An 18,512-nucleotide genomic window follows, 5' to 3' on the forward strand; every position below is an offset into this window, starting at 1 on the left:
TTCTGGAGATTCATGGTGTGCTGGTGACATTTTCTTGCTCTGCCAAAATGTATGTGACACCCTGAGACTGATGCGAATCAGCCCCATAAATGGAGTCTGGATTACTTTTCATCTGACAGAGCAGGCAGTCTATGTAGTGTGTATTTCATTCACCATACACAAACCCTCAGCAATGCTGTCAGCCTTGAATAGCTGCTCTCTCATAACACACACACACGTGTCGCAGAGTCTCCGGCTACGAATGCTCCTCTTTGGAATGTAAACAACCAGCTACTCAATGGTTAAACAGGGCCGTCCGATGACGTCAGAGGCTCCGTGCACCCAGGCACGATCTCCGTCCCCGGACTACAGCTCTCCCCTCCCGACAACTACAACTCCCATGAACAGGCGGGGCATTGCGCATGCGCCCCACCTGAGCTCCGCAGCCAGCGATGACAGGGAAGACTACACCCCCCACAAGGCTCAGCGCCGCGCGCACGCGCCCTGGCACAGGTCGGGCCATTTAAAAGTCGTCGTTAGGGGAAATGGCCGCGCAGCTTGGTACGTTCGCTGAAGAGAGGGACAAAGCCAAGGCAGGCCGTAAGAAGAAGCGGAGAGAGGGTTCGCCCTGTTCGGAGAAGAAGAGGAAGAAGAAAAGCGAGCTGGATGGCGGGGACGGGCCGAATGAGAAGGAGGCCAAGAAGAGGAAGGTGGCCAATGAGCCCCACCACAGCTGTCATCACCACCACCACCATCATCATCACCACAAACACCACCATCACCACCATGGCAAGGAGGAACTACCTCCCTCCGGCCTGACACACACCACTACCACCACACCGGTCCCTGCCATCAGCCCTGCCCTCCTCACCCTCACCCACATGGACAGGCCCCGGGACAAGAGCAAGAAGAAGCACCGTACCAAGAAGAAGGAGAATGGCGGCGGGGAGACCCCCTTAAGGACTGTCAAGAAAGGTCAGAGGGGGAGGAGGAGGACTGGGTACATGTGTGCATGATATAGATAAGGGGGCGTGTTTGTATTACAATATATATATATATATATATAAATTGGAGGTGTGTAGTATTATTATTATTATTATTATTATTATTCAGTATTTATATAGCACCAACAGTTTGTGCCACGCTTTGCAATGTAAAGGCAGACCATACACCAACAGTACAATTCAAAACAAGAGGGTTAGAAGGTATGTATGTATATGTGTGTATATATATATAATGTGTGTGTGTGTGTGTGTATGTATATATATATATATATATATATATATAGTGTGTGTATGTGTGTATATATATATATATATATATATATATATATATATATATATATATATATATATATATATTAGTGTGTGTGTGTATGTGTGTATGTATATATATATATGTGTGTGTGTGTGTGTGTGTGTGTGTGTGTGTATATATATATATATATATAGTGTGTGTGTGTGTGTATGTGTGTATGTATATATATATATATATATATATATATATATATATATATATATAAATTATTCACACATAAACAGATCCACCCCAAAAATTTACACATGTCCTCTTCCGTGCAGACACAGCACCCAACATTTTTATATTTATAATATCATTTTTTTTATATATATATATTACACACACAGTGCCTTGCGAAAGTATTCGGCCCCCTTGAACTTTGCGACCTTTTGCCAGATTTCAGGCTTCAAACATAAAGATATAAAACTGTAATTTTTTGTGAAGAATCAACAAGTGGGACACAATCATGAAGTGGAACGAAATTTATTGGATATTTCAAACTTTAACAAATAAAAAAACTGAAAAATTGGGCGTGCAAAATTATTCAGCCCCTTTACTTTCAGTGCTGCCGACTCTCTCCAGAAGTTCAGTGAGGATCTCTGAGGCCCCGTTTACACTGGGGCGACGCTACTTCCTGGGGCGACCTCACAGGTCGCGGCACGCTGCTCGCACCGCGACCTCGGAGCGGCCGGCACGGACTTCATAACATTGAAGTCAATGCAGGTCGCTCCGGGTCGCCCCAAAGAAGCTCCGGGCCCTTTTTGTAAGTCGGAGTGACTTGTGTCGCTCCTATTAGAACGGGTCCACAGCTTCTCTGTGGAAGGCGACCTGTCAGGAGACCAGGTCGCCTGACAGGTCGCCCCAGTGTGAACGGGGGCTAAATGATCCAATGTTGACCTAAATGACTAATGATGATAAATAGAATCCACCTGTGTGTAATCAAGTCTCCGTATAAATGCACCTGCACTGTGATAGTCTCAGAGGTCCGTTTAAAGCACAGAGAGCATCATGAAGAACAAGGAATACACCAGGCAGGTCTGAGATACTGTTGTGGAGAAGTTTAAATCCGGATTTGGATACAAAAAGATTTCCCAAGCTTTAAACATTCCAAGGAGCACTGTGCAAGCAATAATATTGAAATGGAAGGAGTATCAGACCACTGCAAATCTACGAAGACCTGGCCGTCCCTCTAAACTTTCAGCTCATACAAGGAGAAGACTGATCAGAGATGCAGCCAAGAGGCCCATGATCACTCTGGATGAACTGCGGAGATCTACAGCTGAGGTGGGAGACTCTGTCCATAGGACAACAATCAGTCCTATACTGCACAAATCTGGCCTTTATGGAAGAGTGGCAAGAAGAAAAGCCATTTCTTAAAGATATCCATAAAAAGTGTCGTTTAAAGTTTGCCACAAGCCACCTGGGAGACACACCAAACATGTGGAAGAAGGTGCTCTGGTCTGATGAAACCAAAATCAAACTTTTTGGCAACAATGCAAAACGTTATGTTTGGCGTAAAAGCAACACAGCTCATCACCCTGAACACACCATCCCCACTGTCAAACATGGTGGTGGCAGCATCATGGTTTGGGCCTGCTTTTCTTCAGCAGGGACAGGGAAGATGGTTAAAATTGATGGGAAGATGGATGGAGCCAAATACAGGACCATTCTGGAAGAAAACCTGATGGAGTCTGCAAAAGACCTGAGACTGGGACGGAGATTTGTCTTCCAACAAGACAATGATCCAAAACATAAAGCAAAATCTATAATGGAATGGTTCACAAATAAACATATCCAGGTGTTAGAATGGCCAAGTCAAAGTCCAGACCTGAATCCAATTGAGAATCTGTGGAAAGAACTGAAAACTGCTGTTCACAAACGCTCTCCATCCAACCTCACTGAACTCGATCTGTTTTGCAAGGAGGAATGGGCAAAAATTTCAGTCTCTCGATGTGCAAAACTGATCGAGACATACCCCAAGCGACTCACAGCTGTAATCGCAGCAAAAGGTGGCGCTACAAAGTATTAACCTAAGGGGGCTGAATAATTTTGCACGCCCACTTTTTCAGTTTTTTTTGTTAAAAAGTTTGAAATATACAATACATTTCATTGCACTTCATGATTGTGTCACACTTGTTGATTCTTCACAAAAAATTACAGTTTTATATCTTTATGTTTTGAAGCCTGAAATGTGGCAAAAGATGAAAGTTCAAGGGGGCCGAATACTTTCGCAAGGCACTGTATGTATGTGCATGTGTGTGTATATAATATGTCTATCATAAAATTGGAATGACATCAAAAAAATTATTTCAGGAATTCAAAAAATGAAACCTATATTTTATATAGATGCGTCACACGCACATATATTTCTTGCTTTTAATTTTGATGATTATGGCTTACAGCTAGTAAATACCCAAAATTCTGTATCTCAGAAAATTAGAATATTACATAAGACGAATATAAAAAAAAAAAAGATTTTAAATACAGAAATGTAAACTTACTCAAAACTATGTCCATGTACAGTATATTATGCACTCAGTACTTGGTTGGGGCTCCTTTTGCATGAAATACTGCATCAATGTGGCGTGGCATGGAGGCGATCAGCTTGTGGCACTGCTGAGATTTTATGGAAGCCCAGGTTGCTTCTAAAGTGGCCTTCAGCTCATCTACTTAGTTGGATCTGGTGTCTCAACTTCCTCTTGACAATACCCCACAGATTCTCTATGGGGCTTAGGTCAGGCGAGATTGCTGGCCAATCAAGCACAGTTATACCATGATCAATAAACCGGGTATTGGTACTTTTGGCAGGGTGGGCAGGTGCCAAGTCCTGCTGGAAAATGAAATCAGCATCTCCATAAAGCTGGTCAGCAGAGGGAAGCATGGAGTGCTCTAGAATTTCCTGGTAGATGGCTGCGCTGACTTGGGGACTTGATAAAACAGTGGACCAACACCAGCAGAGGACACGGCTCCCCAAATCATCACTGACCGTGGAAGCTTCACACTGGACATCATGCAACTTGGGTTCTGTCCCTCTCCACTCTTCCTACACACTCTAGGTGGACCTTGATTTCCAAATGAAATGCAAGATTTTCCACAGTCCGTGCCCTGACCAAGTATTGCGTGCATACTATGCTTTTTGTTTGGTCTTATGTAATCAAATTTTCTGAGATACTGAATTTTGGTTTTCACTAGCTGTATGCCTTATTCATTAAAATAAAAGAAATGTTTGAAATAAAATATATATATATATCACTACCCCAAAAATATACACATGCCCTCTTCTACACACCCACAGAGCTATATATAATTTGGGGTGCTGTGTGTAGAAGAGGGCAGGTGTACATTTTTGGGGTGAATGGGGTGCTATGTGAAGGGGATGTCTTTATGCCATTGGGGTGCACTGTTTGTGAAAGGGATGTGTATACATTTGGGGTGCCGTATGTGTGCATATGTGTGTAAAATCTTTGGTAAAAATAACCCAAATGAATGGATATTATTTAGTCTGAAGGTTAGTCTACAAGCTATAGTGCCAATCATTGAAAATTGATCACACGTGATGTATTTACGGCCCATCTCATTTCTTGAGGTCCTGAAATGTCAGGATAGTACAAATACCCCCCAAATGATCCCGTTTTGGATTCGTAAGAGGCATGGTGAGTTTTTTGAAGTTGTAATTTTTTTTCCCCACAATTCTTGGGAAAATTAAGAATATATATACTTTTTTGTGTAAAAAAAAAAAAAAAAAAAAAAAAAAAATTGTCATAACTTTATTTCTCACACAGTATATGCATACTTGCAATTACTCCCCAAATTGCATTCTCCTACTCCTCCTCCCTAAGTATGGCGATACCACATGTGTGAGACTCTTGCACAGCCTAGCCACATACAGAGGCTCAAAATCCAAGCAGCACCTTCAGGCGTTCTAGGAGCTTAAATTATACATCTAATTTCATTACAACCTATTACACTTTTGAAGGCTCTGGAGCACCAGCACAATTGAAACGCCCTTAAAAATGACCCCATTTTGGAAAGCAAACACCCCAATGTATAATCTGAGGCATGGGCTGCAAATAGGTACTCGTGTACCTTGATGAGCTGCAGACAGATACAAAGGTACTCTGATGGGCTGCAGGCAGGTACTTGGGTACACCAATGGGGTTTAGAAAGGTACTTGGGTACTCTGATGGTCTGCAGAGAGGTACTTGGGTACTCTGATGGTCTGCAGAGAGGTACTCTGATTGGCTGGAGACAGGTACTCGGGGCACCCTGATGGGCTAGAGACGGGTCCTCTTTATTGGGGGGGGGGGGGGAATCCATGTGTTTTGGTGTGCACTTTGGCGGTAAATAGCTGTCGCGGCAATCTCTTCCTCACACAGGATTGGTGTGTGTGAGGAGAGCCCGGTAACAGCTAGTTACCGCGGTTTGTTTACAGTCTGTGACCGGCTGTGATTGGACACAGCCGGTCACATGGTAAAGAGTCAATTTCATTGGCTCTTTACACTCATTCGGGATGGACTGTGTCAGAGTGACACTCTCCATCCCCAATCGCTGCTCTGGGGGCGTGCACAAGGACAGTGCATCTGGCCGGTTGTGATGTGACACAGCCCATCACCTGGTAAAGGGCCATTTTTTATTGACTCTTTACACTGATCTAAAATGGGCTGTGTCCCAAGGGACACGCCTCATTACCGATCGCTGCGTGCCCCCGGGGGCATGGGGGAGCGGCGAGAACGAGCGGATGTCTGCCCGGAGGCACAGAGCATTCCTGCCGGCGTCATTTTATAATGCGCCAGTAGGGAATTGGTTTATTAAAAAAAAAAGAGAAAAAAGTACCAGTGTGATGCCTGTAGCTGCAGGCATCTTTGTGGTATAACTGCTTAAAGTCAGTGACATACAGGTGGTTGAAGTAAACCTCCAGGCAGACGGCTAAATACACAAATGGGATGGAGACAGATGGATGTATGTGTGTGTTTAACCTGCCAAAGTATTTGTAGTGCTGTACAATCAGTCTTGTGATTTGTGCACATTGCACAGCTGAACAGGTTTGGAATTAAGTATAAATCCCAACAATAAACTTCTTCTTTGCTCTGTTGCTGGTCTGTTAAAGTAAAAGTTCGGTCAAAAGCTAACTAAACTTAAACCTGGTCACAAGATTGGGTCTCAGCAACTGTTTTAGTGTAGAGAAGGGACAGCTGACATGTGCTCTATAGTAAGTCTATGGGTGATTTCATCACCAAGGCTCTGCAGCTCTTGTCGCATCTATCTCTGCTTCACTAAATCGGGCCACTGGGTAGATCATGTGACCAGACAGAAGCACCCTTACATTAGGTAAGTGTGTGTATTCTTTTTTTTTTTTAATTTTTCGGTGCCTAGAAAGCATTACAACAGGGATCCTCAGATCTCTGGTGCAGGTCTCTTGCATACTGTCAGTGTGAGCTGATACACGCTGACAGGAAGAATCATTTTTGAATTCATGAATTACAACAGCGCTCAACAGTGCCCTGGAAGTTCATTGAGAACTTCAAGCCAACAGCGGCAAAGGATGTCAGTATGTTTAGTTTGTTCATTCACAGAAATCTGTAAATGAATGGAAGAGCTTGTTTGGGGGGAGCCCCACACAGCCACGCTGTTTTCAAAAAGTGACAGCTGGTAAAGGGATCTTCTCCCTGTACTGCTGTCATACATAGGGCTCAGAGTGCAGAGCCACTGCAGGAGTGGGAACATTTTAACATGTTCCCAAACCTAACTTATCCTTTTTAAAGGCAAAACTTTTTTTTTTTTTTTAAAGCTTTGGCCAGAGAGGGGAGGTATTGGAACACCTCTTGGGGTTTTCTTTCTGTCCCCATTAGGGAGATTCACCCTCTATTTGTCATGTTTAATGTTGTCATTGAAAGTGAAAGCAGTGTTAGTTTGGTCGACTAAAAATACTTTCCTCTGCTACAATACGACTAAAATATTTCATATGACTAACACTAAAAGACTGACTAAAATAAAATCAAAATTTGACGTCAAACTTACCACTGCGCTACCACAAAAATAAGTAGGGGTATCTAGTAGGCTGCTAGAGGTTAAAAAAGAAACCTTAAAGGCTTTTCCTTCTTAATATTTAATGTTCATAATATATTCAGGTAATATGTGCAATGGCTTTACAGCCAGTAGAGTTTACATGTATTTGGAGGTCTTTTTTATTTTTTTTTTTTTTTGCACTTATGTTTGTCAAAAATTAGTATTTTTTTTGTTTTTTTTGTTTATGAAACTTAGTTTTTATTAAAAAGACGTTCTACATCACAACAGCTGTGTAGTGCATGTTCAATCCTTAATACAATGAATAATCACACAGGGATTGACAAATTTGCTTTGAATCTAGGAGCCAGCTAAAAAAGTTAAAAGCCACTTGTGTGTGGTGATAAATAACCTATGTATTGCAATTGATGTTTTCATGCATAGCTGCCCCAATGCGTGCATTTACTTTTGTAATGTGCGTATATGTGGGGGGGGGGGGGAGATTTTGCTTTGGTATATATAACATTCATTTTTTTTATTTTTTGTTTTAATCACATAGGAGGACAAAAAGCCCCCCTGTGTGATGAGTTTTGGGTGACCGGTTCTCTAAAAGACCCTGCATATCTCCCCTGTGCTCCACTGAATGTAATGCAGTACATAGCACTGCATTACATTCCTTGCTTCTCTCCACTCTACCCTGTGGTACTTGCTATGCTGGTCCCAGGTCCGCAGATAGGCAAGCGGAGCCCAGAATACATAGCGGGGCAATTTACCCATGTGTGTGGAATGCTTCCACCTGACAAGTGAGCCCTGTTGCTTTCCCCCAGCAGGGCTAAATGTAGAAAAAAACCTGGTGCCTGGACCTGCATATTCTGGGTATCGGGCGATACAAATTGTGCATCCCTGCAACAGTAAATGGGCTGACAATTTCTGGTTGCCGTGGCAACCTGGGATTTGTCAGGACCTTTTAATAACATGTTAGATTTTTACTCCAGGCATGCATATCGAGTTTGGCTATTCTAGAGAAATGCTCAAATAAGGCATTACAATTTGACTAAACCCATTTGCTTTTAGTTGACTAAAATATGACTAAAACAATTCAGATGACTGAAATAAAACTAAATGTAAAATGGCATTTTAGTCAAAAGACTGACTGACTAAAACTAAAACTAAATTTAAATTTAACATCAAATTAGTGAAAAATCTCAGATTTTGAAGGGAATCACCTAAAAATGGACAGAGTAGGAGATAGTCGAACGGATTGGGGTAGGGAGTTCCAGAAGATGGGAGAGGCTTGGGAAAAGTCCTGGGGGTGACGAGGGAACTAGAGAGCAGAAGATTTTAGGAGGAATGAAGAGAACAGTTGGTAATTTGAGTCTATCCAAAAGGAAGAAAAAAAATGTCTTGCCTATAGTTCTACTTTGCATATACTACTGAAAACATTTTATTATCTACTCGGTAGAAGCAAACACTACTTGTTCTGTCAGAAATCCCATGCTGTTCTGTTTCCTGCGCACCCTTTTTTTTTTTTTTTCTTTTCAAATATTATCCAATGTTATGTTCTATTAAGAAGCTGGAGGAATTAAGACTACAAGTGCAGTAATGTTACCACATTTGTGCTGCATTGAGAACTACAAATCTCTCTTCCACTGTGGCATATGGGCCTTGTCGTATTTTTATTCACAAGCTGCTGTTAACTAATGACGTGTAACAGTCTTGCCAAATTGGAAAGCTTCGTTCGTACACATGACCCAGAAAATCGTCTGGCAGGAATTGGCTGCCTTTTTGGTCTGTGTTCAATTGTCTGTTCTACAGAAGCCAGTCTAACAACTGGCTTCTGATTAACGTGATTGCTGAAAAACCAGCATTCGATCAGCACAGGCAGCCAATGGCTCTTTAAACAGATTGGCGTATTCTTGTGGGAGGGGGAGTATATTGTTTCAGCGGGGGAGATTGCTGCATAAATATATCACTTGTGTTGATGCAGCGGACCTGATCGGATGCTCCATGCACCCCTATGGAGCAGCGGATGTCAGCGGTGACCTCTCCGCTGACGCCCGCTTCTATCCGATCTGATCAATGAAATCTGGACGGATGGAAACCCTATTTTCCATCCATCTGGAAGATCGGATGGAAACGGACAGGCAGTCTGTTTTCATCCGATCTCCCATAGAGGGGAGCGGGGATCTGACAGCACCGTCTCTGCAAAGTAAGCAGAGGTGAACCTGTCATCCGCCTGCTCAGCGGGGATCGGTGCATCAATCCCTGCTGAGCAAAACAAAGTCCGTCGGGCGCACCGCCCGTGTGAAAGGGGCCTAAAGCCCCGTACACACGAGGAGAAGAAATTCGGCCGGGAAATTTCGACTGACCGATCTGCTGATTTTCGGTTTGTTAGTATGATGCTTCCGACAGCCGACTCCGACTTTTCGGCCAAAAAAATCCTGCTGTTCAGGCATTAAAATTTTTTGTCCTCCGTCAAAACACGTCCGATTTTCGTCTCGGTACAAATTTCGACGGGGAAAAATCTTATGAGCAAGACTAGGCATGCTCAGAGAAGAAAGAACGCATAGAAAGCAATCCAACACATGACATCACTTCTGAAGTAGAATTCAGTCGTACAGGAAATTTCGTGTGCAGTCTAGGCACATTCCAACCAACAGACACCACTCTGGACAAAAGATGGACGACCGGTCGGCGGAAATTCATTGCGTTTTTACGAGGCTTAAGTGTGTACCGAGCTGTACATGAAACATCGTCTGAAAGCCATAGTTGGCGTAAAGGCACAAGAAAAGCGAAGGCAGAGGTTGTATTTGCAAAGTTGTTAGCCTGTATAAGATTAAGAACTATTATCATATAACCAGGTTTTTTTTTTTTTTTTGCGTATCTATCCGCAATTTCAGCTTTTTACAATTTTAGCTAGAAAACCCTCTTCTCTGGGCCTTCCTTATTCTACTTTCACTTTATTGGGGGCATAAGGCTGACGTCTACATCTTCCTATGTAACTATGCATTTCTTATTTCTGAGTCACCGCTGTGAAGACTGACCATCACTGTGATAGTTTGTGCCACAACAGTGATAGCAGTGATCTTCTGAATCATGTGCTTCTCCCTCTGAACACTGACCATATGGGGTCCAATCAGAAGAATTATAGTGCCTTGAAAAAATATTCATACCCCCTTGAAATTTTCTCATGTTACCACCCAAAACGTAAATGCGTTTTATTTGATAGACAAACAGTGGAACATAATTGTGAAGTGAAAGGAAAATGATGAATGTTCTTCAAATTTTTTTTTTTTTTACAAATAAATAGCTGAAAAGTGTGGCGTGCATTTGTATTCAGCCCACTTGAGTCAATACTTTGCAACAAAAGGTGGTTCTACAATGACAGCTGCAAGTCTTTTTGGGTATGTCTCTACCTGCTTTGCACATCTAGAGTGACCTTTTTGCTCATTCTTCTTTACAAAATAGCTCAAACTCTGTCAGATTGGATGAAGAGCACCTGAACAGCAATTTTCAAGTCTTTCCACAGATTCTCAATTGGTTTTAGCTCTGGACTTTGACTAGGGGATTCTAACACATGAATATTCTATTGATCATTCTTTTGTAGCTCTGGCTGTATGTTTCAGGGTTTTCCTGCTGGAAGGTAAACCTGTGCCCCAGTCTCAAGTCTTTTGCCAACTCTAACAGGTTTTCTTCTAAGATTGCTCTGTATTTTGCGCCATCCATCTTCCCATCAACTCTAACCAGCTTCCCTGTCCCTGCTGAAGGAAAGCATCTCCACAACATGATGCTGTCACCACCATGTTTCACAGTGGGGATGGTGTGTTCAGGGTTATGTGCAGTGTTAGTTTTCCACCACACATAGCTTTTAGGCCAAAAAGTTCAATTTTGGTCCCCTGAACTGCCCTTTCACACGGGCTTTCCGATCCGCCTGTTGGTTTTTCAGGCGGACCGGATCGGATGCTCCATGCAGCCCTATGGAGCGGCGGATGTCAGCGGAGACATCTGACACCTGCTGCTATACAATCCTGTCTGTCAAATCCAGACGGATGGAAACCCTATATTCCATCTGTCTAGAGCAGTGGTTCTTAACCTGGGTTCGATCGAACCCCAGGGGTTCGGTGAGTCAGTCTCCGGGGTTCGGCGGGGGGGACAAAGGGGCAATTGCTCCCCCCGAGAAAATATTACTGATTGTGAGGCCGAGCGCACCCCGGGAAATCAGAGCTGCGGTCGGGACAACTCACAGCCATTACACATAGACACTTGACACTCCGCCCCCTGTACCTCCCCCAGCAGGTTTCCAGCCTATCTCCTGCAGGCTGCTTGCTGCGTGAGTGGGCGGGATGAGGATGTACCTGACCACGGAGATCGCGCCCGCCTGGAAGAGGGAAGTGTGAGCAGCAGAGCAGAGGGAGCCGAGTGAATGTTCCTGGAGGTAGGCTCAGCTAGCTGTACATGGTGGATTTGTTTACAAGGACCTCTATGCTACGTCTGCTGAATTACTGCAGCTTAGCATAGAGGTGCTGTTAGCTGACAGATGGAAATGCGTGTCCTTTTCATTTAGCTCAATAAAGCATTGTGAATACCTCCTGATACCCCATGGAATGCTCTCCCAACACCTCCCCCCAATGTGTGCCCTCCTAACACCCCTTGGTATGCCCTCCAAACACCTCCCCAAAGTGTGTTCTTCCCTCTTGACACCCCATGCTATGTCCTCCCAACCCCCCCAGTGTGTGCCCTCCTGATACCCCACGGTATGCCCTCCCAAACCCCCCCCCCCCCCCCCCCCCCAGTGTATGTCCTCCTGATACCCCATGGAATGCCCTCCCAACACCTCCCCCCCAGTGTGTTCCCTCCTGACACCCCATGGTATGTCCTCCCAGCCCCCCCAGTGTGTGCCCTCCTGATACCACATGGAATGCCCTCCCAACACCTCCCCCCTCAGTGTGTTCTCTCCTGACACCCCATGGTATGCCCTCCCAACCCCCCCACCCCAGTGTGTGCCCTCCTGACACCCCATGTTTTAATGGTTTTGTTCTTTGTTCTTAATAGTTTTGTTTTTTGAGATACAGTCGCCAACACTTGCAGGGAGGCCCCAGCGAGATTTGAACTCGCGACCCCTGGTGACTTCTGAAGGCAATTGGTTCCACTAGATTTTAGTTAGCGGTATCAGAGTAAAGGGGACCAAATACAAATGCACGCCACACTTTTCAGATATTTATTTGTAAATTTATTTGTAAATAAATTTGAAAACAATTTAGAATTTCCCTTCCATTTCATAATTATGTGCCACTTTATGTTGGTCTATCAAGTAAAATACATTTACATTTTTGGTTGTAACATGACAAAATGTGGAAAATTTTCAAGCTGTATGGATATTTTTTCAAGGCACCGTGGTACCCTTCCTTAGTTTAGAGATAACTGTATATGAGGGATTTAAAAAGATTGCTCTCTGTGTGCAGCGATGCCCAATATGTAAAATCGGTAACCTACACAAGTGTGTCCTAAGGCTTCATTCACTCCTGAGCGTATCCTTTTCAGGTGTCTTTTTGGGGCGAGCGACGTAGCCCTACGTCACTTTGCTCTTTTTTTGTTTTATAACGCAAAAAATAAAAATCGAATACCACCAAAAGAAAGCTCTGTTGGGGAAAAAAAGGGCGTCAATTTAATTTGGGTACAGCGTTGCACGACCGCGCAATTGTCCGTTAAAGTCACGCAGTGCCGAATCTCAAAATAGGGCAAAATGGGGCCTGGTCTTTGAGCAGACAAATCCTCCGGGGCTAAAGTGGTTAACAGAATGTAATACACCATTTATTGGTAGTGAGGTGTTTTTTTTTCCGTGACATGCTAATACCTTCTTGGATTATTTGCAGATGGTCAGTTGAAATGCTATAACTATTTCTGCACTGCTTCTAATGGTTACTTATATTCTGTCATATTTTGGTGTCTGGCATGTTCACTCGCTGAGTATGAAACTCTTCTGTTGCCTGTGTACGTCATTTGGCTTTGGTTTTAAAGAGGAAGTAAACCCTCCTCGGGAAGTTGTACTTATAGGTAAGCCTATGATAAGGCTTACCTATAGGTACTGTAAATATCTCCTAAACATGTACTGTTTAGGAGATATTTACCTTTAATGCAGCCAGTGACGTCACTGGCGCATGCGCTCTGAAGGAACGGCTGATCGCGCCGTTCCTTCAGAGCCCCGTGCCATGACCGTCGGCTCCCGTGCGCGGGAGTGACGTCACCGCGGCTCCGGCCAATCAGATGGCCAGATGCCGCGATCCCGGAAGACGGGCGACTGAACATGTCGCTCGTCATACAGGTGAGTGAGCGGCATGGCGGGGGCTCGTTCTAAGGTAAGGATTTCATAATGAGCTAGTATGCGATGCATACTAGCTCATTATGTGTTTCTCTTGCAGGTTGTAAAAAAAAAAAAAATAAAATTTAAACGAGTTTACAACCTCTTTAACAGGATCATACTTTCATTTGGCAGCTTGCAAACCAAGAAACATCTGTTATTACATTGCCACTTTATGTATACAGAAACTAGAAGCGTTGGCTATGACTTTCTAAGGTGATAACAGGGATGAAATATGCCATAATGAGTTTGACTGAGTGCAGAGCCACCTGGTATAGTGGCTTTATATTGACCTTTTAGAGGGATCGACCGATTATCGGTAAAGCCGATATATCGAGGGCCAATCTGCACTTTCCCCGATATATCGGAATCAGCCACCTAGGTGGCCGATATTACTGATTAATTGGGAAAGTGCTTTTACCGGAGTGATACCTGCAGCTAGAGGTGTCCAAAGCAGAAGGTCAGCTCTCTTGTAATGACAACCAGCTTGGCTGTCATTACAAGGAGCCATTTTCCGCAGCTCACCTAGGTCCCATCGGGAGACACGCGCAACCAGCCTGCACGGCCGCCGAAGGCCCGATCAAAGCCGCATTCGGCTCTGATCTGGTCTAAATGCAAACACCCGGAAGTGATGACATCACTGGTACTGGTGCCAGATTTAAAAGAATGACAGGCTATTTTGAATGTTTTTAAGTGCAGAGGAGGGGTTTGAGGCCCCCCCCCCCCGATCCCTCCACAAGAGTACCGGTCAAGAAAAAAAAAAAGTGTGTGTGTGTGTATATATATATATATTTTTTTTAATGTACGCAAAATATTGGCTGATACGCGATGAGCAAGATATCGGTATCGGCAATGAAAAAAACGATATTGGTCGATCACTAGTCCTTTTATATAGTGTCCTTTTATATTGACCAAATAACGTTGACCTTGTTTAAAAATGTCATAGCTTTTTTTTTAGCTGTCAATTTTAAACTTGGATAAATAGGAGATAAAAACTTTGGTGGTTCTTGTTTATTACTTTTTGGTAATGCTGATTTTATTTTAATTTTAATTGTTTTCTCCCCCAATGACGCTAATATTTCTAGCTTCTTGACTGGATTGCCTTGCTTTTACTGTGGCAATTACACTCTCAGATCCAAGCACTAGAATGTGATGTTTACACTCCAGATCCTATCCTACACAGAAAATTTCCTGCTCTGTGACAACCATCTAAGCACCAGCAGATTGAGAGTCACTGAAGCAGGTTAACCCTTTATACACACTGTAGCTTCCACCATGCATTTTTATTTGGTAATTTAATCTTTTAGTGCCTGCAGCTTTGACTTTTTTTTTTTTTTTCCTCAAAGAAAATGTCTGCATCACTTGCTGCCATGCCCAAACAAGAATATAACGAAGTTCTCTTTTTCTTTTATTATTTTTAAGGGCATTTATAGATTTGGTTTAATTTGTAAATATCGTTTCAATGGAAAAAAGGAAAATGGGGCAACAAAAGTATTGCAAAACTGAAAATGGCAACTGTAAAATAGGAGGAAAAATACATGGCAAGTAATTGCAGTCTGATGTATTTGAGTCCGTGTCTGAGTATCTTTCAAAAACCTGACTCTTCAGAGTCCTTTCACACGGGCTTTCTGCCTGGCGGACTCCCTTTTGCTCAGCGGTGATCGATCCGCTGAGCAGGCTGGTTACAGGTCCGTCTCTGCTCACTGTGCTAAGACAGACCTGTCAGAGCCCCGCTCTTCTCTATGGAAAATCGAATGAAAACAGACCGCCTGTCCGTTTTTTCATCCGATCCTCCAGACGGATGGAAAAAGGTTTCCATCCATCTAGATTTCACAGACCGGATAGCAGCGGATGTCAGCGGAGAGGTCACTGCTGACATCTGCTGCTCTATAGAGATGCATGGAGAATCCGATCAGGTCCGCTTGAAAAAACTGACAGGCGGACCTGATCGGAAAGCCCGTTTAGTGTTACTAAATCCACAACAGCAAAATCAATCTGTATATGCAATAAAGCATGCTTGTTATACTCACTGTGGAACCTAAGTGGTTAATCCTTTGCACTGTGTAAAAAGGCTGTTTGACCCCCATCTTCTCTGATCCTCTTTTTACTGTCCCTATCCATCTGCTGATGGAACAGAGCCCTAGGAGGCACTCTGCACATCCTCAGTTTAGTGTGAAATGAGAATTATTATTATTTTTTATTTTTTTTTGGATTGTGCATGGGATCAGCACTGTCCAGACAAAGTCAGGGGGCATGCGGCCTCAAAGGACAGTCAGAGGGGAATGAAAACTCCTCCTGTAAGCTTGAGAGCCGGTTCACATTAGCGTGACTTGTCAGCCTGACAAGTCGCGGTCCATTGACCGCTACAGGACCCGTTCTAATAGGGGCGACACAAGTCGCTCCGACTTAGAAAAAGGGTCCTGTACTACTTCGGGGCGACCTCGGAGCGACTTGCATAGACTTCCATTATATGAAGTCCCTGCAAGTCGCTCCGAAGTCGTGGTGCATGGTAATGCACAAGTCGCCCCCGAAGTAGTAAGGAGTCGTGTCGCCTCAGTGTGAACCGACTCTTAACCAGTGCTTGGCTATGCACTGATAGATGTCAAAATACTGCTAATGATAAAAGGTTTTTAGCAGCTTATATTTACTAAAATAATTGCATTCCCATGTTCTGTGTACTGTGGGTCCCAGATATTAATGAGAATTCCGGAGCTGCAAATGCGATTGTTGTTTTCTGGTCCTTGGAGAATTACAGAATCCATCTAAATCTGTGTGTTGGATTCTGTAATGAACTCTCTAAGCGTCTGAGAGATCTGCTGAAGGGACAGCAAAGTTATTTTTTAATGACGCACACTTGCTGCTAACTAATTGTAATACAATAATGCAATGGACATATTGCCTTTAGGTCTTCGATTGTTTTTTGATAGCAGGTGGCTGTCTGTTTATCCCAGCAACTTGTGGGATGGGGTATGCGTCGGCTTTCTGTAGTCCATGAATCTAGTCTGATCCATTTTGTGCACCAGAACTACTGGTGTTGCCCAGGTACTGTGGGGTGTTTGCATAACCTCTATCTGCAGCGTCTATTTGGCCTCCCTTGGTTTTCCTATGAAACCGTTGGTGTTTCACAAGCCCCTCCAGAAGCTCAACTTGCCTGTGTGGCAGAGAGGTGTGAAATTATTTTTAGGTCAGCTTTTGAGTGTCCGCAAACAAGTTTAACAGTGGGTCTGTCTCTCTTCCTGCTCAGGCTGGTTGCAAATTGGCATTGCATATGCTGTTCTTTTTATTGATCTGTTTTCTGCATGTTTACATGGGAAACCTTTTTGTCTTCTGCCTCCTTCTTCCAAACTTGGTGACTTCATTCAGGCATGTTTTGATTAGAGATTAGATATGACCCCTCTATGCTACGTGTAGTTTTCTTTGCCACATAGGGAATAGAAGATACTTTTTACTCATGTTGCGCATCAGCATTGCAGTCATACCAGCATTTTTGCATATTCTCCCACACAATCCCAACCAGTGTGTCCATTCTTTTTGGTCCTGGAACCACCTTCATACTTAATTCATGACTGAAACCACAGGACCAACAGTCTTGCCCTCCCAAGACTCTCAGATTTAGGTCTAAAGCTGACCATTCACTGCTAAGCAAAGTGGATGAGGAAATTCTGAATTTTCCCCACCACCACTGCTGTCAGAATACATACTCCTCAGCAGTTGCAGCTGATGGAAAGATTTTCTTGCTTAGAGGAAGAAGTTCAACACCTCCAATGGATTTCTTCTGCACTGTCCCATCCAGCAGGGACTACCACGCATTGATTGAAACTTGACCGGTCCCTGCTAAACCAGCCGAACTTCAGTCAGTGTATAGCCTGAGGGTCCTCTCACTTTCCTTCTGAATGGGAAAAATTGGTAACATGCTTGTGGGGCGCCTCTCTGAAGGCAAATTGCAAAGAAATGTAATTCCCAGTCCTTTCTTTGGTATTTTTCTTCCTTTCAGCTCTACAAACAAGCTCAGTATTTTTTTTCAAAGTGAAAGGCTCACTTGAGTCATTCTTTAGGTGGTAAGGAACATCTGTATTTTTGACCAGAGTGACTGCATCAGGTGTGATGCCAACTGCAAGCCTTAATAATTTAAGAGCTCTGCAGGGAATCCTTCTTGTAAAGGCTCCATGTACGCTAGCCACTCCTAAACTGGAGTTTAGGAGCATTTGTTTTTTTTTGTTTTTTTTTGCCAAAGCTCCTAAACTCCACTCCCTTAAAGCCTATGTGTCCATGTACACATAGGCTTTTAGGATTGCTTAAAAGCTGCTGCGGTTAGGGGAGGTTAAACCTCCCTCTCCTGAAAGCGCAAGAGTCCATTGCATCACTGGGGCCTTGATCATCCCCAAGGGACCTGCTATGGGAATCTTGTGTGCCTTATTCAACAAATGTTCTCTCATTTTGACAGGTACCACAAGCTACCTTTTTGATCACTGCTTTCAGTGGGAAGATCCTTCCTGAACTGCTTTCCATTGCCCTGGCAAACCTTTTTGCTTGTCTCTCTCCACGGGAGGGAATAAAGCTTATCTGAGCTGCTCCAGACTTGGGTCAGTCTGCAGTGCTTGCTTAAAAGTACCAGTACAAGTCCTGGCCAACTGTCCTGTGGCAAACACACAGCCGTTAATGCTCAGGAGAATTGAGTTCAGGGTTCGTACGGTCATGAAAAGTCATGGGATTTTGACATGACACTTTCCAGGACAAGATCTTTGGGTGCCATCAGACTACCTATACCAACAATGCATTTTCGTCAGATTCCACAGACATGCATGAATTTGGTAATCGTGCATGCACGATGGTTACTCTGTCCCTGTCTCCTTGGGAGAATTGTGCACCTCCA

General features: G+C 43.7%; 1 protein-coding gene across 1 annotated transcript in view; it reads left to right on the forward strand.

The window, feature by feature from the left end:
* Positions 1 to 478: 478 nt before the first annotated feature.
* The window catches only part of RSBN1 (round spermatid basic protein 1), a 48,325-nt gene continuing 30,291 nt past the window's right edge, over positions 479 to 18,512 (forward strand). The window contains exon 1 of the mRNA XM_082247431.1: positions 479 to 954. Coding sequence (XP_082103557.1) covers positions 525 to 954 — 430 coding nt within the window. The 5' untranslated portion in view covers positions 479 to 524. The remainder of the gene's footprint in view (positions 955 to 18,512) is intronic.

Source organism: Pelophylax lessonae, assembly GCF_965119305.1.
Source record: "Pelophylax lessonae genome assembly, chromosome: 2".
Lineage (NCBI taxonomy): Eukaryota > Metazoa > Chordata > Amphibia > Anura > Ranidae > Pelophylax > Pelophylax lessonae.